Source organism: Anolis sagrei, chromosome 10, assembly GCF_037176765.1.
Source record: "Anolis sagrei isolate rAnoSag1 chromosome 10, rAnoSag1.mat, whole genome shotgun sequence".
Classification (NCBI taxonomy): Eukaryota; Metazoa; Chordata; class Lepidosauria; order Squamata; family Dactyloidae; genus Anolis; species Anolis sagrei.
Window position 1 is genome coordinate 30,592,080 of NC_090030.1, and position 23,873 is coordinate 30,615,952.

At 45.2% G+C, this 23,873-nt stretch overlaps 1 protein-coding gene across 1 annotated transcript; it reads left to right on the forward strand.

Moving 5' to 3' along the window:
* The first annotated feature begins 1,066 nt into the window (after positions 1 to 1,066).
* AMER1 (APC membrane recruitment protein 1) lies at positions 1,067 to 22,037 on the forward strand. The gene is made up of 2 exons (XM_060756458.2): positions 1,067 to 1,153; positions 13,066 to 22,037. The coding sequence occupies exon 2, from the start codon at positions 13,151 to 13,153 to the stop codon at positions 16,271 to 16,273; it is 3,123 nt and encodes a 1,040-aa protein (XP_060612441.2). The 5' UTR covers positions 1,067 to 1,153; positions 13,066 to 13,150; the 3' UTR covers positions 16,274 to 22,037.
* Positions 22,038 to 23,873: the final 1,836 nt, after the last annotated feature.

A 23,873-nucleotide genomic window follows, 5' to 3' on the forward strand; every position in this document is an offset into this window, starting at 1 on the left:
CCGTGTCCCCACCAAGCGCGCTTGTGACGTGGGTGGGATCACGAGCAGGGCCTCCCCAGATGATCGAAGCGAGCGTGTGGGTTCGTAGATGGAGATGCGGTCACGCAGGTAGGGTGGTCCCAAACCGTCAATGCCCACCAAACCCTTCCAGTATTTTCTGTTGGATGTGGGAGTCCTGTGTGCCAAGTTTTGTTCAATTCCATCATTGGTGGGGTTCAGAATGTACTTTGATTGTAGGCGAACTATAAATCCCAGCAACTAAAACTCCAGAATATCAAGGTTTATTTCCCTCAAACTCCACCAGTGTTCACATTTGGACATATTGAGTATTCATGCCAGATTTGGTCCAGGTCCACCATTGTTTGACTCCACAAAGCTCTGTGGATGTAGGTGAACTACAACCCCAAAACTCAAGGACAATGTCCACCAAAGCCGTACAGTTTTTTTTCTGTTGGTCATGGGAGTTCTGTGTGCCAAGTTTGTTTCAATTCCATTGTTGGTGGCGTTCAGAATGCTCTTTGATTGTTGGTGAACTATAAATCCCAGCAACTACAACTCCCAAATGTCAAGTTCTATTTTCCCCAAACTCCACCAGTGTTTGGGCATATTGAGTATTCACGCCAAGTTTGGTCCAGATCCATCATTGTTTGAGTGCACAGTGCTTTCTGAATGTAGTTGAACTACAACTCCCAAACTCAAGGTCAATGTCCACCAAACCCTTCCAGTATTTTCTGTTGGTCATGGGAGTCCTGTGTGCCAAGTTTTGTTCAATTCCATTGTTGGTGGGGTTCAGAATGTTCTTGGATTGTAGGTGAACTATAAATCCCAGCAACTACAGCTCCCTAATGTCAAGGTCTATTTTCCCCAAACTCCACCAGTATTCAAATTGGGTCATAGAACCAGCCAGGGTGGTTCAATTGGGGTCAAACTGCATCTGGATGAACCCAAAGTGGCATGCAAAGGGGAAGGTGGGAGCTCCAGGAGGAGGGAGAAGCAACATCGGCCTCCTATTGGCTGATGCCTGGCGCCCGTCACTCCCGCCGGCCAATGGGAACGCCGTGGCGCTGGCAACGTGGCCCCGCCCTCGCCGGGCTCTCTATTTTCCCGGGGAGGCGAGGCGAGGAAGCATTGCAAAGCAAGGCCTGCAATCCGGGTGAGTATTTCCCCCTTAAAAGGCTTCTAGGGCTCCCTTTTGGGGGCTGCTTTTCCCCATTCCCCCCTTTCCAAGGCTCTTTCCCTCCCCCTGCCTTTGTTTCCCCTTTTTTTCCTCCTCTTGCTTTGCATCCCTCCCCCTTTTTCCTTTGGCCTAAGTGCCTTTGAACGTGGGAATGCCTTGCTTTTGTCCCTCTCCTTGCAGTTATCGCCTTTGCAAGCTTTGCACGCGTGTCGTTGCTCGTGGGAATGCCTCCCTTTTGTCCCAACCTTTTGCATTCAAAGCCTCCCCCCCCCTTTATCCCTCTTGTTGACATGCGTGTCGTGATTGCTCGTGTGAAGGCCTCACTTCCGTGTTTGCAAGAAACACAACAGCCTTTTGCTTCATTTTCTCTGTAGAATGAATGGAATGACTTCTTCCCCTTTGCAGGGATTTATAGTTTGGTGGAGAGGCTTGCAAAACTACAACTCCCAGGATTCCCATAGCATTGGGGCTAAAGCCCTTGCAAAACTACAACCCCCAGGATTCCCATAGTATTGGGGCTAAAGCCCTTGCTAAATTACAACTCCCAGGATTCCCATAGTATTGGGGCTAAAGCCCTTGCTAAATTACAACTCCCAGGATTCCCATAGCATTGGGGCTAAAACCCTTGCAAAACTACAACTCCCACGTTTGCATTGGGACTAAAGCCCTTGCAAAACTTCAACACCCAGGATTCCCATAGCATTGGGGCTAAAGACCTTGCAAAACTGCAAGTCCCAGGATTCCCATAGCATTGGGGTTAAAGCCCTTGCAAAACCACAACTCTCAGGATTCCCATATCATTGGGGCTAAAGCCCTTGCAAAACTACAACTCCCAGGGTTCCCATACCATTGGGGCTAAAGCCTTGCAAAACTACAACTCCCAGGATTCTCATAGCATTGGGGCTAAAGCCCTTGCAAAACTACAACTCCCACGTTTCCTATAGCATTGGGACTAAATCCCTTGCAAAACTGCAACCCCCAGGATTCCCATAGCATTGGGGCTAAAGCCTTTTGCAAAGCTACAACTCCCAGGATTCCCATAGCATTGGGGCTAAAGCCCTTGCAAAACTACAAGTCCCAGGATTCCCATAGCATTGGGGCTAAAGTCCTTGCAAAAACTACAAGTCCCAGGATTCCCATAGCATTGGGGTTGTTAGGTGTCTTGTGTCCAAATGTCAATTAGTCCAGTGGTTTTTGAGTTCTGTTAATCCCACAAATGAACATTACATTTTTATTTATATAGATTTATTTATTTATGACATTTATATGCTGCCGTTCTCACCTCGAAGGAGACTCAGAGCGGATTGCAGGATATATATACATACAATATACATTCATACATATTATTACTGCCAATAACTAGCACCAAAAGATGGTGAGCACTGCATTCTGGGAAATGTAGTCCAGGGCAGGGCCTTTTGCATTCTCTGCCACAGGGGGCCTTCCCTTCCCAAACTACATTTCCCAGAATACTGTGTTACCAGTCTCCCACTCAACTTTGTCCTTCTTATGGCGAGTGGCAAGTAGCCTGGGTATTCATTGAAACACTAGTAATGGCTTCTTTGGCTTTGCCAAAGTTGCTTAATATTATATTGTACTATGCTAATAATAGGCAGTAAGGGCACCTAGAGCTTCAGAGAGCTTCTGTTCAACCATCTCAAAGCTCCCTGCTTGAGCGGTGATGGCACCATCATCAGCATAGATGAAACTCTCTGTCCCTTCTGGCAGTGACTGGTCATTTGTGTAGATGTTGAACATGGATGGAGCAAGCACGCTCCCCTGAGGCAGGCCGTTCTTCTGTTTCCGCCATCTGCTTCTCTGGCCCTGGAACTCAACAAAAAAGCTCCTGTTTTGTAGCAGGTTTCCTATGAGGCGGGACAATAAACCCTAATGGAGCGAAAAGTAAGACCGGTCTTATTTTGGGGAAAATACAACAACGAGGAGGATAGACAACCCAAAACTTCCCACTGACACATGGCTGGTCTCTGGCCAGGTTCATGCGAATGCTTTGGATATTAAGGGATTTGTAGATCTGCAGACCTAAGACCATAACACTGCAGAGACTCAATTTAGAGGATTATGCTTAGGACCATCATCCGCTTAAGAAGCCTGGACTTGAGGTGCGTCTACATTGTAGAATTAATGCAGCTTGACATCACTTTAACGGCCATGGTTCAATGTTATGGAATCCTGGGGGGCGTGGTTTTATAAGAATAGGGCTCCACAGCCACCTACAAACCCACAAAAATAGTCATCAAGGAAGACCATCTTACTCATCCAACGAGGGATCGCCTAAGTAAGTAAGGTTTTATAAGGTCAGCCAGAGAGCCAGTGCTCAATAAACTACAACTCCCAGGCTTCTGTTGCAGTTAAAGTGTCGTCAAACTGTGTTAATTCCACAGTGTAGATGCACCCACGGAAAACCCTAGCAGAGCCTGACCCCAAAGTTTGAACTAAACTATATCTAAAACCCAACACCAGTGTATGGATGTAATAAAATAATAATAATAATAATATAATAATAAATAAAACTTTATTTATACCCAATCACCATCTCCCCAAGGGGTCTCGGAGCGGCTTACATGAGGCCAAGGCCGACAACACGTCAATAAAACAAAAAAACAATAAGCAAAAACAATACAAACACATATAAACAGTAACACACAAGGATTTAGAAAAACCTAAAATGTTGTTGTTGTTGAAACCCAACACCAGTCCAAATCTGTGCAGAGACTTTGTCGTTTGCACTTAAACTGCTGTTTTGTGCCGGCTTTGTGTTGCTATACTTTGGGTAGGCAATAAAAAGATACACAAGAATGGCTCGGATCTGCACCCCCTTAAAACATGGGCTTCTGTCTGCACGCTGCGAAATGGTGATTTTGTATGGTGTGTGTTTGTGCAGAGTTAATTAAAACATGTAGAATCAACATTCTGATGAAAGGCTGTTGGGTTAATTGCCCTAAAAGTAATTTGTTGGGGGGGGGAGGGGAGTGGTTGTGTTACAAAAATAAAAAAAACCTACCATATAATTTGTGTGTTTTGTAGTTGGGAGCTATATAGTAGGCTTGGGTAACCACGGAAAAATTTGGTTCTAAACTCGTTTCGTTTTTAGGTTTTTTTTGCGTTTCGTTTTTTTAAAAAGAATTCCAAAATTTTCCTTTAAAAAAGTTCGAAATATACGAAATTTTGTAAAATTACGAATCGATTCGTTAATGGCGGACGCGATTGCGCAATATGCAAAAAAACACCTCCAAATGGGACAGGGGGAACTTCTGAAGCTTCCCTCTCCCTCTGTTGTTGACTGTTGGTGTGATAATTTATTTTTTATCACTGATAAAACAAACAACTATAAAACTTGCACCAGACATACGGAAATAATTACGAAACAATTACGAAACAATACGAAATAAATGGAAAAAATTGTTTCGATATTTAATTACTCCTCACAATAGTCCTGCATGGCTCAATATTGGATCGTAAGCTAATTTAAATACGAATTAATAACGAATTACGAAATTAACGAACGAAACCGCCCAAGCCTACTATATAGTCGCTGGCTGAAATTGTGATTATTTGGGTGTCCAGTTTAGGAAATAAAAAAGTCCTTGGAGTTGCAGTGGAGGACCTACCAACGTCTTCTCTAGGTATTTCCGAAGTCCTGGAGTGACAGATCTATAGTATATTTCTACTAGAAGTCATCCATTCAATAGGGTTCCCTATTATTTATTTATTTACTTTTATCCAGCTTTCCCCCCACATATAAGACTTAAAGCAGTGTCCAAAATAGAAAAAAGACAACTACATAATACGGAAAAGCAATCATTCCACCTACCCAAACATCCCATCCACCCAACATCTATATAAATAAAAATGTAATGTTCGTTTGTGGGATTAACAGAACTCAAAAACCACTGGACGGATTGACACCAAATTTGGCAGCAAAACACATTCTAATCCGATCTATGTCTTTCAAACAACAAAAGTAAAAAATGAAGGGGAAATAACTTAAAACTCCCCCCCCCCCAAAAAAAATTCCTTACAGAGCATGTGCAAAAGCGAGAAGAATGAAGCATCAACCGTTGTGAGGGAAGAGAAGCCTCGCCATTGAGTCCCTTTCATTCAGGAAGGCAGAGTCCTTTTTCTTTTGGGAGGGGAGGGATTGAGGAAAGGAAAGAGGGATGGAAGGAGAAGGCTTGGCCCCACGGAGGGGTGGGGGCTTGGCGAGGCAAGCCCCGGCAGCAGCTAGAGCCACCGCAGCAGCTCCATGAAGCCCACGTGGCTATCAGGCAAGTCTTCCCCCAAGACCAGAGGTGAAGGGAGGATGCGAACCATGAGAAGACCAGCAACTCTCCCACATCCCCCCCTTTCACTCCCCCCCCCCAAAAAAAAACACTTTAAAAACCCTTACAAACTGTCCCGGAGGATGGGGGGGAAAGAAACGTAAAGGAGAGAAGAAAGGAAGAAAGGGATTGGTGAAGCGAAGATTATGAATGGAAGGAATGGTTGAAGGAAAGAAAAAGGAAGGGAAAGGAGGCAGGGATGGGAAAGGAAGGGAAGAGGAAGGGAAGAAAAAGGAAGGGAAAGGAGGCAGGGAAGAGGAAGGGAATAAAGGAAGGGAAGAGGAAGGAAAGAAAGGAAAGAAGGAAGGGGGAAAGTGTTGAAGGGAAGAGAAGAATATAGAACCAGCAAGCCCTAGAGTTGGGAGAGACCTGGTGGGCCATCCAGGCCAACCCCATTCTGTGAAACAGGAAAATCATATTCAAAGCACCCCCAACAGATGGCCATCCAGCCTCTGTTTCAAAGAGGCTTTTTTGAGTGTTTTGGCCAGCATGAATATAACTGAAAAGCCTTGCAGCTTCCGTTGCTGCTTCTCATTACTTTATTTTCCATGCCACCTTGCACCTTAACAGCCTGGCTCCTACTAGCCAGCAGGAAACCTTTGGTGGGAGGAGTTCCCTAGCCCAGATTGCTTCATGTCTGCAAATACTCTGTTTTCTGAGGGCCACAGCAACGCGTGGCTGGGTACAGCTAGTATCTATATAAATAAAAATGTAATGTTTGTTTGTGGGATTAACAGAACTCAAAAGCTACTGGACGAATTGACACTGAATTTGGACAGAATACGGCTAACAACCCAATGAGTGAACATCACTAAATAATTATTTTGTCATTTGGAAGTTGTAGTTGCTGGGATTTACAGTTCACCTACAATCAAAGAGCATTATGAACTCCACCAATGATGGAATTGAACCAAACATGGCACACAGGATTCCCGTGACCAACGGAAAACACTAGAAGCGTTTGGCGGGAGTTGACTTTGGGAGTTGTAGTACACCTACATCCAGAGAGCACTGTGGACTCAAACAATGATGGATCTGGACCAAACTTGGCACAAATCCCAGCAACTACAACTTCCAAATGTCAAGGTCTATTTGGGGAAAATGTAATGTTTGTGGGATTAACCTAACTCAAAAACCACTGGACGAATTGACACCAAATTTGGACACAATATACGTATCAGGCCAACGAGTGACCATCACTCATAAAAACACTGAAAAACGCAGCGGAAGGGACTTTAAAAGCCAAAAAACGCATTACAACCTATGTGCAAAACCACATATATACACAAACACATATATGAAAGACAGATTTTTTCTATTTTTTGGGTTTTTCCTTTTTTATTTCCTATATATATATCTATATATAGATATATAAAATTTTCTCTCTCTCCTTTTCCATCTATTGTTTATTTTTTCACTTTTCTTTATCACTATTGTTCTCCCATTTTCTATGTATATACAAAACACCCCTTTCTCCTCCTTTTTACCCTTAATAAAAAAATTAATTAAAAAAAACACAGCTAAAGGGACTCCAAAAGCCAAAAAACAAAAAATGCATTACAACACATGTGCAAAACCACATATATACACAAACACACATATATACACATACAGAAATATATACACACACACATACACACACAAAACACATATACACAGAAAGGGGGAAGGAAGGAGAGAGAGAGAAGGAAGGAAGGAAGGAGAGAAAGAAATAAAAAAGTGAAAGAAGGAAGGAAAGAGAGAGGGAAGTAACGAGAGAAGGAACAAAAGAAAGAGGGAAGGGAAGGGAAGAAAAAGTTGGAAGGAAAGAAGGAATGAAAAAGAAGGAAGGAAAGAGAAAAAGGGAAGGAAGGAAAGAATCAGAAGGAAGGAGAGAAGGAACAAAAGAGGGAAGGAAGGAAAGAGAGAGAGAGACGGAAGGAAGGAGAGAAGGAACGAGAGAAAAAGAGAGATGAAAGGAAGGAGAGAAGGAACGAAAGAGGGAAGGAAGGAAGGAAAGAGAGACAGAAGGAAGGAGAGAAGGAACGAGAGAAAGAGGGAGAGAAGGAAGGAAAGAGAGATGAAAGGAAGGAGAGAAGGAACGAAAGAGGGAAGGAAGGAAGGAAAGAGAGACAGAAGGAAGGACAGAAAGAGGGAGGGAAGGAAGGAAAAGAGAGACAGAAGGATGGAACCAAAGAGCAAGGGAAGGGAGGAAAGAGGTAGAGAAGGAAGAAGAAGGGAAAGAAAAAGAGGAAAGGAAAGAAAGAGGGAGGGAAGGAAGGAGAGAAAGAGGGTTGGCCACAGCAACGCGTGGCAGGTTCAGCTAGTTATTATTAAAAAATAAAAGCGGCTAACACTATAAATAATACAATATACAAGGTTTTTTTTTAAAAAAAACATGCAAACCCTAAAATAAGATTAAACATTGAAACCTAAATGATGATGATCTTATCTATGTTACCCAAGGCATATAATCTTCAGAGTTGGAAGGGACCCCCAAAGGCCATCTAGTCCACCTTTCTCTGCCAAGCATAGCCAACTACAGCACTCCAGAAAGATGCCCATCCAGCCTCCATTTAAAGATCTATATGGAAAGGATATTTTATCCTCCAAAGCAGTCAAACATTTCTAACAGTCATATACTTTCTCCAAGGTTATGTTTGTTGTAGTTCAGAAGCAAGGAAGGGAAATCAAAGTGCACAAATGTGACCCATTTCCCTTTTGCCAGGTATGAGATTTTAGCAACTCAGGCACGTTAATTCCCCCTGAATGTTCTCAGCCTTCGTTTCTTTTTCTTTTTTCCACCTGCAAAAAATATCCAACAAAGTACACATAGGAGCCCCCGGTGGTGGTAGGACTGAAGACAGACAGGTCGGAGGTTCAAATCTGGGGGGAGCGCGGATGAGCTCTCTTTGTCAGCTCTAGCTCCCAAAGCGAGGACATGAGAGCAGCCTCCCACAAGGATGGTAAAACATCAAAACATCCTGGGCAATGTGCTTGCAGACGGCCAATTCTCTCACCCCAGAAGTGAATTGCAGTTTCTCAAGTCTCTTCTGATATGGAAACACTAGTCATAGAATCATAGAATCATAGAATCATAGAATCATAGAATCAAAGAGTTGGAAGAGACCTCATGGGCCATCCAGTCCAACCCCCTGCCAAGAAGCAGGAATATTGCATTCAAATCACCCCTGACAGATGGCCATCCAGCCTCTGCTTAAAAGCTTCCAAGGAAGGAGCCTCCACCACACTCCGGGGCAGAGAGTTCCACTGCTGAACGGCTCTCACAGTCAGGAAGTTCTTCCTAATGTTCAGATGGAATCTCCTTTCTTGTAGTTTGAAGCCATTGTTCCGTGTCCTAGTCTCCAAGGAAGCAGAAAACAAGCTTGCTCCCTCCTCCCTGTGGCTTCCTCTCACGTATTTATACATGGCTATCATATCTCCTCTCCTAGTCTGGATGATGATGAGAAGGACTTCAAAACCCATTTACCTGATCAATGTTATGATGCATCCTTCTGAGGCCATAAGAGGCAGGGTGAGTGTAATGGATTGGCCTACCTTAAAGGGTTGGTGTGAAAGGTAGAAACCAGGCCCAGCTTGCAGAAGCTAAGGAGTAAGGTGGGTGGAGCAATCAGGCAGCCTCTTAGCCAGAAGTACAGTCTGATTGGCTGATTAAATTGGAGGCAAAAAACTCAGTAACTGGACATGGCTGGAGCCAGAGGAAAAAAGGAGCAAGGCAGCCACTTTTGGGCAGTTAGGAGTTTGGTGGGGAAGAAAGCAGTCAGGAGTTTAAAGGGGGAAGGAAGGAAGGAAGGAAGGAAGGAAGGAAGGAAGGAAGGAAGGAAGGAAGGAGGAGTTTGGGAACTGTTTGTGATTTACAAGATACCTCTTTGAGGATAATAGTTAATAGGCCTCTATAGGGATTAGAGTGCTGTGGAAGGAAGGGAGAGTCAAAACGTTTTGGATTTCTGTGTGTGGAACTTTGTTTTAAGAAACTCAAGATATAAGTACCATCCTCTGTAAGAAATAAAACCTGACAAGTTATTTGAAACCATTACACTGTTCAAAATAAACAACATTTTCCCGCTTCATTTTTTTTAAAATTTACCTGTTGAAAGGGAACACAAATGCGTGTTGCATTTCCCCAACATTACTGTGAAGTCAGGAACAAGAAGGGATTGGGGATTTGGGGGGGGGGGGTGTAGTCCCCCAAAATGGCCCTTTTCTGTGCCAAAAGAGACCTAGAGCTGGAAATGTGCGGGTTTTCTGCAAAGTTGCTTTCTTTCTGCTGAAACCTGGGTGTTCAGTGGAACGACTGGTGTTTGCATGCGTTGTGTGCTGTGAGCTCATTAATTTAGAATGTGTGGACCTGGCAGATAGCTAGCAATTGTTGAGGTCATTAGATGAAGGGGGTAAAAGGCATTTCCATTGTGGCTCCCACATGAGAGAGCGATTTAGCCACACTATTAATGTTGGCATGCACAATTCCCTTTAATCCGTCGGGATGAGGCTCTGCTCAACCTGCTGATGACTTCAAGCTGATTTTGTTGGGCGCGGCAGGATATCAGGAGGATGGGTTGCATTTGCAACCGTCCCAGTCAATAGGGCTTCGGGGTGACCGTTTTGGATTTGATCCCTATGTCTTTTCTAGGACTGCATCTAATGCAGTTTGACACCACTTCAAGTGCCACGGCTTAATGCTATGCAGTCCAGGGATTTGTTGTATTGTCGAAGGCTTTCATGGCTGGAATCACTAGGTTCTTGTGGGTTTTTTCGGGCTATAGAGCCATGTTCTAGAGGCATTTCTCCTGATGTTTCGCCTGCATCTATGGCAAGCATCCTCAGAGGTAGCCCGAAAAAACCCACAAAAACCAGGGATTTGTTGTTTGGCAAGGCCCCAGCTCCCTTTGGCAGCAAAACTACCAACTCCCAGGATTCCATAGCATTGAGCCATGGTGCTTAAAGTGGTATCAAACTGCATTAAACCTACAGTGTAGATGCACCCTATTGTTTATCATAGAATCATAGAGTTGGAAGAGACCTCGTGGACCATCCGGTCCAACCCCTTTCTGCCAAGAAGCAGAAAATCGCATTCAAAGCACCCCCGACAGATGGCCACCCAGCCTCTGCTTAAAAGCTTCCTACCAGCAGCGCTAACCTTCTCCCTTCCAATGAAAGAAGGCTTAATGGGTGGCCCCCTTGGCTACATACTTTCTTCTCCAGCGTCCCGCTGAGAAACTCCAAGGCATCCAGTTCCTTCTCTTGATCAGTTCTCCAGTTGCGGCAAAATGTTGTCCAGGAAGGAGGAGAAAGGGAATCAGCAATGTGTTGTCAAAGGCTTTCATGGCCGGAATCACTGGGTTGATGTGAGTTTTTCGAGCTGTATAGCTGTGTTATAGCAGCATTCTCTCCTGACATTTCACCTGCATTTATGGCTGGCATCTTCAGAAGTCTGTTGGAGATTGAGGCAAGTGTAGTGTGTGTGTGTGTATGTATGTATATATAGAGTTTTCCCTCACTTATTGCGGGGGTTTCGTTCCAGGACCACCCGCGATAAGTGAAAATCTGCAAAGTAGGGACGAAGAGAGAGGGGAGGAGGAGAAGGGAGGCGGGTGGTCCTGGAACAGAGCATCTGTGATAGAGAACACTGTATCTCTGTCTGTCTTTTAAAAAAAGTTTCCAAAATGGGCAGCTTTAGCCTTGGAAGAGAAACGGAGTGAGAGGGAGTATTTGGAAAACAAAACACACTCTTAAGGGAGCAGAGGAAAATATATCATACTAGCGTTCCCTGCTCCACGTTGCTGTGGCGCAGTCTGTGCATGTGTGTTTTGTGTGTATATATATTTGTGTGTGTGTGTACATATGGTTTTGCACATGTGTTGTAATGTATCTTTCTTTTGTTTTTTGAGTCTCTTTTGCTGTATTTTTCAGTGTTTTTATGAGTGATGGTCACTTGTTGGCTTGATCGGTGTATTGTGTCCAAATTTGGTGTCAGTTCGCCCAATGGTTTTTGAGTTAGGTTAATCCCACAAATTAACATTACATTTTTATTTATATAAATACTAGCTGTCCCCTGCCACGCGTTGCTGTGGCCCAGTCTGTGTATAGGTGTAGTTATGTGGTTATGCACATGCATTGTAATTTTTTTTTTTTGCTTTTTAAGTCTCTTCTGTGGCCAAACCTTCCGTCGCTCTTTCGTTCCTTTCTTTCTCTCCTTCCTTCCCTCCCTTTCCTTCCTTCCCTCTTTTTCTTTTCCTTCTCCTTTCCCTTTTTCTTTCTTCCTTCTCTACCAGTTTCTTTCCGCCCTCCCTTTGCTCTTTGGTTCCATCCTTCCTTCTCTCTTTCCTTCCTTCCTTCCTTCCTTCCTTCCTTCCTTCCTCCCTTCCTTCCTTCCTTCCCTCCCTCCCTCCCTCCCTCCCTCCCTCCCTCCTTCTCTCTTTTGTTCCTTCTTTCCTTCCTTCCTTCCCTCTCTTTCTTTCCTTCTTTCACTTTATTTCCTTCTCTCCTTCCTTCCTTCCTTCCTTCCTTTCTTTCCTTCCTTCCCTCCTTCCTTCCCCCTTTCTGTGTATGTGTTTTGTTTGTGTATATATGCATATATGTGTGTGTATATATTTGTGAATGTGTGTTTGTGTATATATGTGGTTTTGTGCATGCGTTGTAATTGTGGGATTTTTGTTTTTTGGCTTTTTAAGTCCCTTCTGCTGTGTTTTTCAGTGTTTTTATGAGTGAAGGACATACATTGGGTTGTTAGGTGTCTTGTGTCCAAATTTGGTGTCAATTCGCCCAGTAGTTTTAGAGTTACGTTAATCCCACAAACTAACATGACATTTTTATTTATATAGATACTAGCTGTCCCCTGCCATGTGTTGCTGTGGCCCAGTCTGTGTATATGTGTTTTGTGAGTATATATATGTGTGTGTATATATTTGTGTTTGTATGTGTGTGTGTGTGTATGTGTGTGTGTACATATTTGTGTGTTTATGTGTACATGCATATTGTATATATGTGTGTGCTTATCTATATGCATGTGCGTATGTATATGTGTGTATATTTGTGTGTATTTGTGCATATATATATATGTGTGTGTATGAATGTGTGCATGTGCTTATGTGTATGCGTGTGTGTGTATATGTATATATGGTGTATTTTGGGGTATTGAAGACTGTTCTGCTGGGGTTTTGTGTGTGTGTGTGTGTGTGCACGTGTTTGTGGATGATGGACACTCGTTTATGGGTGATGGACACTCCAGTGGTTTTTTAGTTATGTTAATCCCACAAACGAACATTACATTTTTATTTATATAGATTTCAAGGAAGTGCTGGAAACAGCTGTAACACCAGAGGCGGCATTGAAGCCTTGACCCCTTTATAAGCCGAGGGAGGCTTTTTCAGCTCAAAGAAAGGCTGAAAAACTTGACATATTCAAGTATATACAGTGATAATAATAATAGACAGAGAAGGCTTTATCAAACTACAGCTTGAGTAAAAGCAGGGTCAAATTGCTTATTGTAGACACACTCTCAGACTATTGTTGCTGGTTTCCCATTCTCTCTCTTTTTTTTAATTTTAGGATAGCAACTATGGTTTTGTGGAAACTTGTTGCGGAAGATGTGGCTGCAGGAATATTCAGTTCCCGTTGAAGTAGTCACGCTGGAATGGATGCTTCCGAAAGTGCCCGCTTGGAGCCGAAATTGGGAGCCAAGTCCCCTTCCGTTGAGGATGCCAGCCGGGCGCCGCAAGAGGAGAACGGGGCCGCCGACCGCCTCTCGGAGCGCAGCGACCCCTCCTTTGCCACGGCTGAGCCAAGCCGGCCACAAGGCAAGCTGAAGAAAACAGCCTTTAAGCTCTTTGGTGGGAAGAGGAGCATTTGTACCTTGCCGAGCTTCTTTGGGGGGAAGAATAAAGGCCAAGGAAAGGCGTCGTCGAAAAAGGGTCTGAGCAAAAGTAAGACGCACGATGGCCTCAGTGACATTGGCTACGAAGACTCGGGGCCTCTTAAGGGCCCCTCGAATGTCGGGGAGAGTTTCCCTTCGCCACAGCTGCCGAGTTCTCAAAGCGCCCTCTTGGCAACAGAGGCCAACCTGAGGGTCAATTTCATCCGCCCGTCAGCCTCTTTGTCTGGAAGTTCGGAGGGCTTCGAGAAGAAACCCGCCGGAGAGAAATCCTTGTTCCTCCCCAGGCCTAAGAAAGGGCTGAGGGGGTTCTTCAACAGCATTCGGCGCCACCGGAAGAACAAAGCCACCGAGCCGGAGAAGACCGAGCTGCAAGAATGGAGGTCTTGCGATGTCGTGATAGAAACCGGAGTCAAAGCAGTAGAACAGAAGAGTGTGAAGACTCACGAAGACAAGGAGGACTCTGGAAGGGCTTCTCCTTGTGATGTTTCTCCAAGCATCAATGAGCCACAGGAGAAGGAACAACCCCCAGAAATTGTAGGAGATGCAGTGAGCGGAGGAGAAGTCTCTCGGGATGTGGATTTGGACACAGATGGCGTCTTCTGTACCACCACAACTTATCGTGACCTTCCTGACACTCTTGAGATGGAGTATCCAGACCGCAGCCCCCCGCGTGTGCCTTCTGGAGAGCAGCTCAACTTGTTGTTTGGGGACGTGACCTCCCTGAAAAGCTTTGATTCTTTCACTGGCTGCGGGGATATCATCGCCGAGCCGGATATCGACAGCATTGCGGGGAGCTGTGCCTCGGCCGAGAGGAGTAGAGATGCCGGCAAAAGGGGTTCCTGTCTGGTGACTTACCAGGGCGGCGGGGAGGAGATGGCCTTGCCGGACGGGATTGAGGAGTATCTCCAGCAGGTGTGGGAAGGGGCCGTCAAAGCAGGAGAAGCCTATGAAACACACCTGGAAAAATGTGAGCATCGGGGCACAGACGGGGCCAAGCAGGAAGCTCGACTCTACGTGGAAGGTGTGGATCTCTTAACACCGCACAGCGACCAGCAAGAGTCTGCTCCCAATAGCGACGAAGGTTACTATGACTCGACTACTCCAGGTCCTGAGGATGAAGCTGGAGAAGGGCTGGAGGAAGTCAAGAAAGACCGCCTTCCAAGGGACAGTTACAGCGGTGACGCGTTGTATGAGTTCTATGAACCCGATGACACCCTCCTGAGCCCCTCTCATGGAGGAGAGTCCTGGTTTGATCCTAAAGCGTCCCCTCCGGACATCGTGAGCCACTTCTTTGACTTTGGTCTCCGCGATCAGAAGGACTTGGTCGAGGTGATGGGTCAGAAGAGGGAGGTGATGGAGACGGAGGAGGAACGGATGGCTGCCATTCAAAAGCAGCTGCTGTTCTGGGAGTTGCAGAGGGAGCCTGCCTTGAAACACCTCGAGGTGCTTCGCAACACTCAGTTTCCCAGGGAAAAGCAGCACGGCGAATGTAATCCAAAGTTGGGTGGCCTATTGGGGGAAAGCCAAAGTTGCCTAAGTTGCGAGGAAGCCTCCCAGCATGTCGCAGCCGAGGGTCTCAGTGCTGGAAAGGCAGCAGAGAGCCGAGATCACAAAGACCTTCAAGAGATGCTGTGCCTGGAAAAACGGTACAGCCCCAACCGCCTTATGCAGTTCATGGGAAATGACTCGGCCTTGGATGCCGAAGTGGAACGTATGGTGCTCGAGTCACGTGGTTTAAGTGACTTGGCTCTGGAAAAACCAGTGGCTTACCCTTTCTTTCAGGATGACGGCTGCTGCGACTCCCCACCAAGTGAGCAGTCCAGCAGAGCAGACGCGGACCGGAGAGAAGCCCTTGAACCGGACGGTTGCTGCGAAATGGAGCAGGCCGTCAACTTCTCCCAAGCTTTGGTGGAGTTCACCAGCAGTGGCACCCTGTTCTCCAGCCTCTCCGAAAGCCTGGGGAGCTCCGACTCTGGGTCGGCCTTCACCCAGAACCTTCCCGCCCTCCCCACTATGGTGACATTTGACATTGTCGATGTGGAGCAAGACGGGGAAGGCGAATGCGAGCAGCACCTGGAGAGGAACACGGGCGAGGAGCTGTCCGCCTCCTTCGAGGCCTTCGAGGATCGCTGCTACGTGCCGAAGGAATCCTTTGCTGAATGCGACGAGCGAATGTTTACCGGCTCTTTCCAAAGCTGCAGTTGGGGCATCGCCAGCCTTCCCCGCCGCCTCCGCCTCCAGGAGTTGTGTCCACCGGCACCGGAGCCGCTCTCGTTGTGCCGGAGGAGTCGCTCCCTCGACACCGAGAGTTTGGAGTTTGAGCTGGCGAGCTTGCAGCTGTCCAAGAATGGCTTCAAGCCCTGCGAGCTCTGGTCTCAGTGGAGCAGCTGCAGAAAGGACCCTGCTTCTCCGGACGTCGGTCAGGCGAGCGCTCCGTGCTCTCCGGCTGGAAAAGGGGGAGATGGCGGGACCCTTTCTTGGCCAGGACTACAGAATGTACCCAGTGGGGAGGTATTTCCCTCGCAAGGTGCAAAACTGTGGGGCCGAGAGCTGAATGCACAGGCCTTGCGGAGTGTATGGGGTGCGCTGGAAGAGCCTGGCCTGGTGCAAAGCTCTGTTGGAAAACCCCGCACTGATGGGGATATGGCGTTTCCCATGCCGAGACCATCTGACCTGCCCCTTCAGACTCTGCAAGGCCCCCAAGTGGGATGTGCCTCCCAAAGGCCGAGTGCGAGTGGCAGTACGGCTAGGAAACTGGCTTGGGTTCTCCCTTTGGGAGAGAGACCCCCAAACTTCGATTTTGTCCCTTCCCCGGAGAAGCCGGCTGCTTACAGACCAATGGATGTTAATGCAAAGAATGTCCCGGCTTCCCCACAACACTGAGGCCACCGTTGTAAGGGCAAGGCATTGTGGGAGCTCTGAAATCAGAACTGCTGGATTTGGGGAAATTCCCCGGCTGGATTTGGGAATGTCATTGTGAATGTAACAAAAAAGCCAAATATTTTTGGCGGGGCTAAAAGGAGGCAAACCTAACTATTTTGGGGAGGCTCAAGACTTGGCTATTTGGATGTAGTTACTTAAATTTAGAGCAGAAGAGGGACAGATTGAAACCTTCTTGTGGTGCTAATTTTGAAATCACTTCTGCTATGGAGTTGAGCCGCTATTTAATCCAGAATGCAACAGGAAACAGGGTTCGGAGGAAGTGTGGAGTGTTTTTTATTTAATACAGTCGAGTCTCGCTTCTCCGACATACATGGGCCGGCAGAACGTTGGATACTAACAGAAAATACTGTTTTCTGATAGTCTTTGGCAACCCCTCTGACGCCCCCTCGTGACCCTCTGCTCTAGAGTCTCACTTAACCAACATAAATGGGCTGGCAGAACTTTGGATGAGCGAAAATGTTGGCTGATGAGGGATTAAGGAAAAGTCCATTAAACGTCAAGTTACGTTATGATTTTACAAATCAAGTACCAAAACATGTTTTACAACAAATTGACAGAAAAAGCAGTTCAATACACAGTAACATTATGTAGTAACGAGCTAAATATTTACGAATTTGGCACCATAACATTGCAATGTATTGAAACAGCTGTGGATCCAGCTGTGTTGGATAATACAGAATGTTGGATGAGTGGAGATTGGATAAGCGAGAATCTACTATATTTCAAATCCACACTTATCAAATCTGCACAGCATTGTGAAACTACAAGTCCCATAATCCTAGCATATTAAGCCATGCAATTAAAGTGGTGTTAGACTGCATTAATTCTACAGTGCAGATGCACTCTTGAGTGTTACGTTCAAAGAGGAAGGTATGTAGATACAGATTTTCACAAATGCACATTTAACCTGCGGGTCAGGACTATTGTAAGGGGCCTTCCATCCCAGTAGACCTGTATAGGGTTGCTTTGTGAAGCAATGGCCTGCTCTGTACGGCTCTGAGAGGGAAGAGATAGCAAAATGTTTGTGGACTTGCAGCCTTCAAGGGATGCTCTATGTATGTCTCTGCCAGTGATCTGCTTCAAAACACCCCCATTTAAAATGCAGCCTTGTCCTGCACTGTCTCATTAGTTTAGTAGAGCCACTCTGCCTGAAGAGTCCCAAACTGGTTGTGCTTGGAAACTGGGACGCAGGTCGAGTTCAAGGCTTGGGTTTCACTGCGTTGTGTCGACTGCCATTCCGTGTGGGTTGGACTACTGTTCCTATCGCTCTTTTCTCCCAAAGAGGTTATTATCCCCAATGCAAAACCCAAATTGTTCCCTCTTGCTCCTATTTTAAGCCTCACCAGGAGCCCCTTCAGTGCAAAACATGTTCAATTGATAGCTATCTATGTATAAAAGTGAAATTACGTGTGTATGTTTGTTCCTCAAAGGCTCCTCCATGGTTTGATGGATCTGGACCAAATTTAGTATGCAAACCCATCATGATCCAACTTAAAATACTATAACTATAATCTCTATCCCGTTCAGGGCTAGGCCCCCCAAAATAAATAAATAGGTGTGTATGTACGCAGTGCTCCAATGCAACCACTGGAGGGCACTATATAGAAAGGAGAGGTGACAAACAGAAGTGGGTTAGAGGGCATCACCAGGGCAATACATAGGAGTCCCTCTCAGGGCCAGAGCATTGCCATGGAGACGTAAAGCTAACAATACAGATTTCTAATAAACAGCATTAGGAAATGCATACCCAGGCAATGCAGAGTTTAAGATTATGGCAAGAAAAGTGAATCTCAGAGTGGGCAAAGCAGAAAGGGAACAACCGCCAGTCCCATGTCTGGCCATCCATCAGTTCTAGCAGAGGAAGTAAATGAGCTCAACCCTTGCAAACCTTATAACGGTGGTTTGATGGTATATAGTCGAATGTACGATCAAAAGTGCAGTGGCACTGATTTCTCATGCCAGAAAGGGAATGCTCAAGATCCTGCTAGGTAGACTCCAGCAAGATGTGGCGAGAGAGATGTCCAATTCTGGGCACCACAATTGAAAAGAGATATTGACAGGCTAGAATGTGTTCTCAAATGATCAAGGGTCTGGAGAACAAGCCCTATGAGGAGCGGCTTAAGGAGCTGGGCATGTTTAGCCTGAAGAAGAGAAGGCTGAGAGGAGATATGATAGCCAAGTATAAATATGTGAGAGGAAGTCACAGGGAGGAGGAGGGAGCAAGCTTGTTTTCTGCTTCCCTGGAGACTAGGACACGGAACAGTAGCTTCAAACTACAGGAAAGGAAATTCCATCTGAACATGAGGAAGAACTTCCTGACTGTGAGAGCTGTTCACCAGTGGAACTCTGAGTGGTGGAGGCTCCTTTGGAAGCGTTGAAACAGAGGCTGAATGGCCATTTGTTTCCTGCTTCTTGGCAGGGGGTTGGACTGGATGGCCCATGAGGACTTTCCCAACTCTATGATTCTATGTTTCTAAGCTGGGTTTAGAAAAGGAAGAAGCACATGAGACCATGTTGCCAACATCTGGATAATGGAGAAAGGCAGGGAGTTTCAGAAAAACACCTTTCTGAAGCCTTTGAATGTGTGGATCATAATAAATGGTGGCAAGTTTTTGGTGGGATGGGGAGACCCATGTCACCTTGTCTCTCTCCTGAGGAATCTGTATAACAAACATATAGCAACAGTAAGAACAGACCATGGACAGACTGGTTCAAGAACTGGTTCAAGACTGGTTCAAGAACAGACTGGTTCAAGATTGGGAAAGGCGTACGGCCGGGTTGTATCCTCTCCCCCAACCTATTCAACTTGTATGCAGAACACATCATGCGATGGGTGGGGCTTGACGAATCCAGGACTGGAATTAAAATTGCTGGAAGAAACATTAACAACCTTAGATATGCAGATGATACTACTTTGATAGCTGAAAGTGAGGAGGAGCTGAAGAGCCTTCTAACCAAGGTGAAAGAAGAAGGGTCAAAAGAACCAAGATGATGGCAACCAGATTGATTGATAACTGGCAAATAGAAGGAGAAAAAGTGGAGGCAGTGACAGACTTTGCATTTCTAGGCACGAAGAGGACTGCAGACTCAGCCAGGAAATCATGTTTCCTTCTTGGGAGAAGAGCAATGGCCAATCTTGATGAAAGAGTCAAGGGTAGAGAAATCACACTGGCAACAGAGATCTTCTTAGTTCAAGCAATGGTACTCCCCATAGTAACCTATGGATGTGGGAGTTCGACCATAAGGAGAAATATCAGGAGAGCATGCTTCTGGAACATTGCCAGATAGCCCAGAAAACTCACAGCAACCCAGTGATTATGGCCACGAGGGCCTTTGACAACCCATTAGGAATTTTCCAGGTCTTCCAGCATGACTCTGAATGTGATCATTGGAGAACTTAAGGGATCCCTAGATGATGATGATGATGATGATACTTTTTATTTCTTACCTCCTACCAATCTCTGGATCCTACAAATCTCGAGGTCCTCAAGGCTCTGGAGAACAAGCCCTATGAGGAGAGGCTTAAAGAGCTGGGCATGTTTAGCCTGAAGAAGAGAAGGCTAAGAGGAGACATGATAGCCATGAATAAGTATATGCAAGGAAGTCATAGAGAGGAGGGAGCAAGCTTGTTTTCTGCTGCCCTGGAGACTAGGATGCAATGGAGCCATGGCTTCAAACTACAGGAGATTCTATCTGAAGAACTTCCTGACTGTGAGAGAGCTGTTCAACAGTGGAACTCTCTCCGCACCTTGTGGAGTGTGGTGGAGGCTCCTTCTTTGGAAGCTTTGAAACAGAGGCTGGATGGCTATCTGTCAGGGGTGCTTTGAATGCAATTTTCCTTCTTCTTGGCAGAATGGGGTTGGACTGGATGGCCCATGAGGTTTCTTCCAACTCTATGATTCTATGATCCAGCATGAATGGAGCAAGTTGTCCAAAGTATCGCAATGGAGAGCATCAAATCCATGCAAAAGTCCAAATGAAGGGTGAGGAAACCCTTCTCAGTTGGAGGACCAAACTCTATTTCCAGAGGTTGTTTTGGAGGTGTGGCCAATGGAAAGGAGGTGTGGCCTAACCTAGAAGCACCAGCATATTGCCAGTCACCAAGTCATTGGGGAAGCATTGAAACCTTTGAGATTGAAAGCAGGGTCAATTGCAAAATGAATGCGCCAAATGGGGACTCTGAATGAGCCACATTTATTTGTTTTCTTTGTATTTATTGCTGTATCTGGAGCTCTTGGGGATGTCCTACAAGACAACCAACACAAAATGATGTAAAGCAATGTGAAAATGACACTTAAAAGCCAGAAAATGCATCCAACAACATGGCGAGTTTAAAAAGACAGATGGAAAAGGGGGTTAAAATGGTTTAAAACTACAGTATGGTCTCACTTATCCTTCATTCAGAAAAATGCTGCACTCGCAGAGCTCAGGCGGTATTGTATTTCCGTGTCAATGTTGACTTTTGTTGAGAGGTGGCTGCCAAGGTAGCAGAACTGGTCAACATTAGAAATAATGTTTCACGATTAAGCTGTATTTCTGGCATTGGAGAGGGATTTGGCTGGCGACTGCTGGAAGCCGTCCTGAGTCCCTCTTCGTACGTTGAGATAGGACGGGATATAAAAACCCTAAATAAAGAGCATTTTGGTTTTCTCGATGTTCAATGAGAGGCCCAGCTTCTTGTATGCTTCAACGCAAGGTGGATAGAGTGGCTTCTAGGTCTTTTTTTGAATGTGCACGGACAACGTTATCATCAGCATATTGGAGTTCTATAACAGATGTTGTTGTGACCTTGGTTTTGGCTTTCACTCTGCTGAGGTTAAATCCTGGAACCCTCTGGAATCCATAGTTTCAGGTGTCTGAATCTAATTGATCATTTCCCAAAATGGACTAGTTGAATGGTCAGTTTCTCTTATCCAACGTGAACAGGCCGGCAGAATGTTGGATAAGCGAAAATGTTAGATAATAAGGGAAAGCGACAAATTATGTTATGATTTTACAAATTAAGCACCAAAACATCATGTTTTACACCAAATTGATAGAAAAAGTAGTTCAATACACAGTAACTACTGTATTTACGAATTTAGCACCAAAACATTGCAGTGGATTGAAATGGCTGTGAATCCGAGTGGGAGGCAGACTGCATTGGATAATACAGAACGTTGGATGAGCGAAGGTTGGATAAGCGAGACTCTTTTGTATTTTCAAAGTCTTAATTACTCGCCGCATCCTTTGAGAAGGATTCTTGGAATTGAATGCGCCTCCTTTCTTACTCTGCATTGCACTTGTCCACAAAACCACAACTTTTCCATGCTCGCACTGCCACGGATTCATATTTTGGGACGTGTTTTGGGTCAAAGGGTGGGTGGGAAAGAAGGGGTTTTGTGGGGATGGGACGTCTAGGGGGGTTTATATGCCGATTGTTATTTTCCTTTGGAACATATCGCCAAAGACATCTCGTGAAATGTGTTGTCCATGATGGATGTAGTTCTTGCTGAACTTGGGGCGAATCGGGGATCATGTGTATGTATGTAAAAAAGAAAAAGGATGAGAGGAATAACCTCGCAAGAATGTTCATCTGCAAACATGTGTCTAGTCGCATTTTGGTTGTACACAGTTAATGGGAAATATTGTTACTATCATTGTTATTTTGTAAAAGAAAAAGAAAACTGTTTTATAATACATCAATGCATACAAAGTTGGAAAAGTGATCTGTTTTCTGATGCATGCGCCACATAGGATGACAGTGATGCAGAATCCGAAATGGGAGAGAGATCACTGACCCTCTAGGTATGTTATAACAACACTGCGAGTAGTAGAGAAGATTTTAAATTAAATTCCAATGTAGGGAAAAATATATATAATAATCCCAACGCTGCTCAGCCAAATTATGATAAACACCACTACAGACTAGCTCACCAAAATATAGAGGGAATATGGTTGCTGAACCAACTGTATATTTAAAAGTTAGGAACTGGGAACCACTGGAACTGAGAGACTTAAATTGATTCTTCAAAAGATATCCGCTGCCACCATATTAATAATAAACAGGCTGAGGTATTATTGAGAGGTTGTTCAGTAACACACTCTGTGTCACTATAGTTTTCTTAGGGGCTGTTAAAAGCTGACTTGAATAATGCTTTGACCCCAAAGTTATTCACACTGAGGCTGGTATAAGTTGATAAAAATAACAAGAATGTTTATGAACAGGCTTGAAATATTCAGGTACAAATGCGTAATGGTTTCAGTAAAATACTGGCATAAAAATCTTGTGGTTACGTTTGAGTAAAGATCTTAAAAGCTTCTGGGTTACCAGTCTTAAAAGTTCCAACACAGAAAATTACTTCAGGAAATGAATCTCTGAAAGTAACTCCTAAAAATCCCCCTTAGGAATCTAGCCAAAATCCCTGAACTAGACTTTCTTAAGGAAATGAACAGACTACTAACAGGGTGCCGCTCCACACAGTATTCTAGCTATATTTTCAATAGCTATTCTGAATACTACACAAAGGACTGACCCAAACTTCTTCAAAACCCAAACTGCTCTTGCTAACACCCAAACTTCTCTCTACCCTTTCCAAATTCCAACTGGCAAACTGGGACCTCAAGCCTCAGTTTAAAAGACACTTTTTCCTTCAGACCACTTAGGCTCCGCCCCCATCTTTCTAACCAATCCTAGCCTTCTGATTTTCCCTCCTAGACTTGAACACACCCCCTTAAGGCAAACCTAACCTACGATGGCTTCTCCCTATTTCCCTACTCCAAAATGGATGCCGTGGCTTCGCCAGGCCCACTCCCAGGCAGCCATATGTATTTTTTTAAATATTCATAAGGTTAGATTTTGGCCCAGAGCTTTTAAAAACATCCCTTTTGGAGTAGGGGTCGTGTTATACATAAGACAATAGTATAATGAAGCAGCAAAAAAAGGCCTATGTGGCTCCAATTGTTATATGAGGGTTATGCAGAAAGTAAGATTACAAGACTTTTTTAAAAAAATACAAAGAATGAATATATTTTAATAAAACTTACATGCATTGTGGAGCCCCAGGTGGTGCAGTAGGTAAAACCACTGAGCTGCTAAGCTTGACCAAAAAGTTGCAGGTTCGAATCGGGGGAGCGGCATGAGGGTCCTCTGCCATCAACTCCGCTGGACCGGCCACATTATCTGGATGCCTGACCACCATCTCCCAAAGCAGTTGCTTTACTCCGAACTTGTTCATTCGTTCAGTCGTCTCCGACTCTTCGTGACCTCATGGACCAGCCCACACCAGAGCTTCCTGTTGGCCGTCACCACCCCCAGCTCCTTCAAGGTCAGTCCAGTCGCTTCAAGGATGCCACCCATCCATCTTGCCCTTGGTCGGCCCCTCTTCCTTTTGCCTTTCACTTTCCCCAGCATCATTGTCTTCTCTAGGCTTTGCTGTCTCCTCATGATGTGGCCAAAGGACTTCAACTTTGTCTCTCGTCTCCTTCCCTCCAGTGAGCAGTCGGGCTTTATTTCCTGGAGGATGGACTGGTTGGATCTTCTCGCAGTCCAAGGCACTCT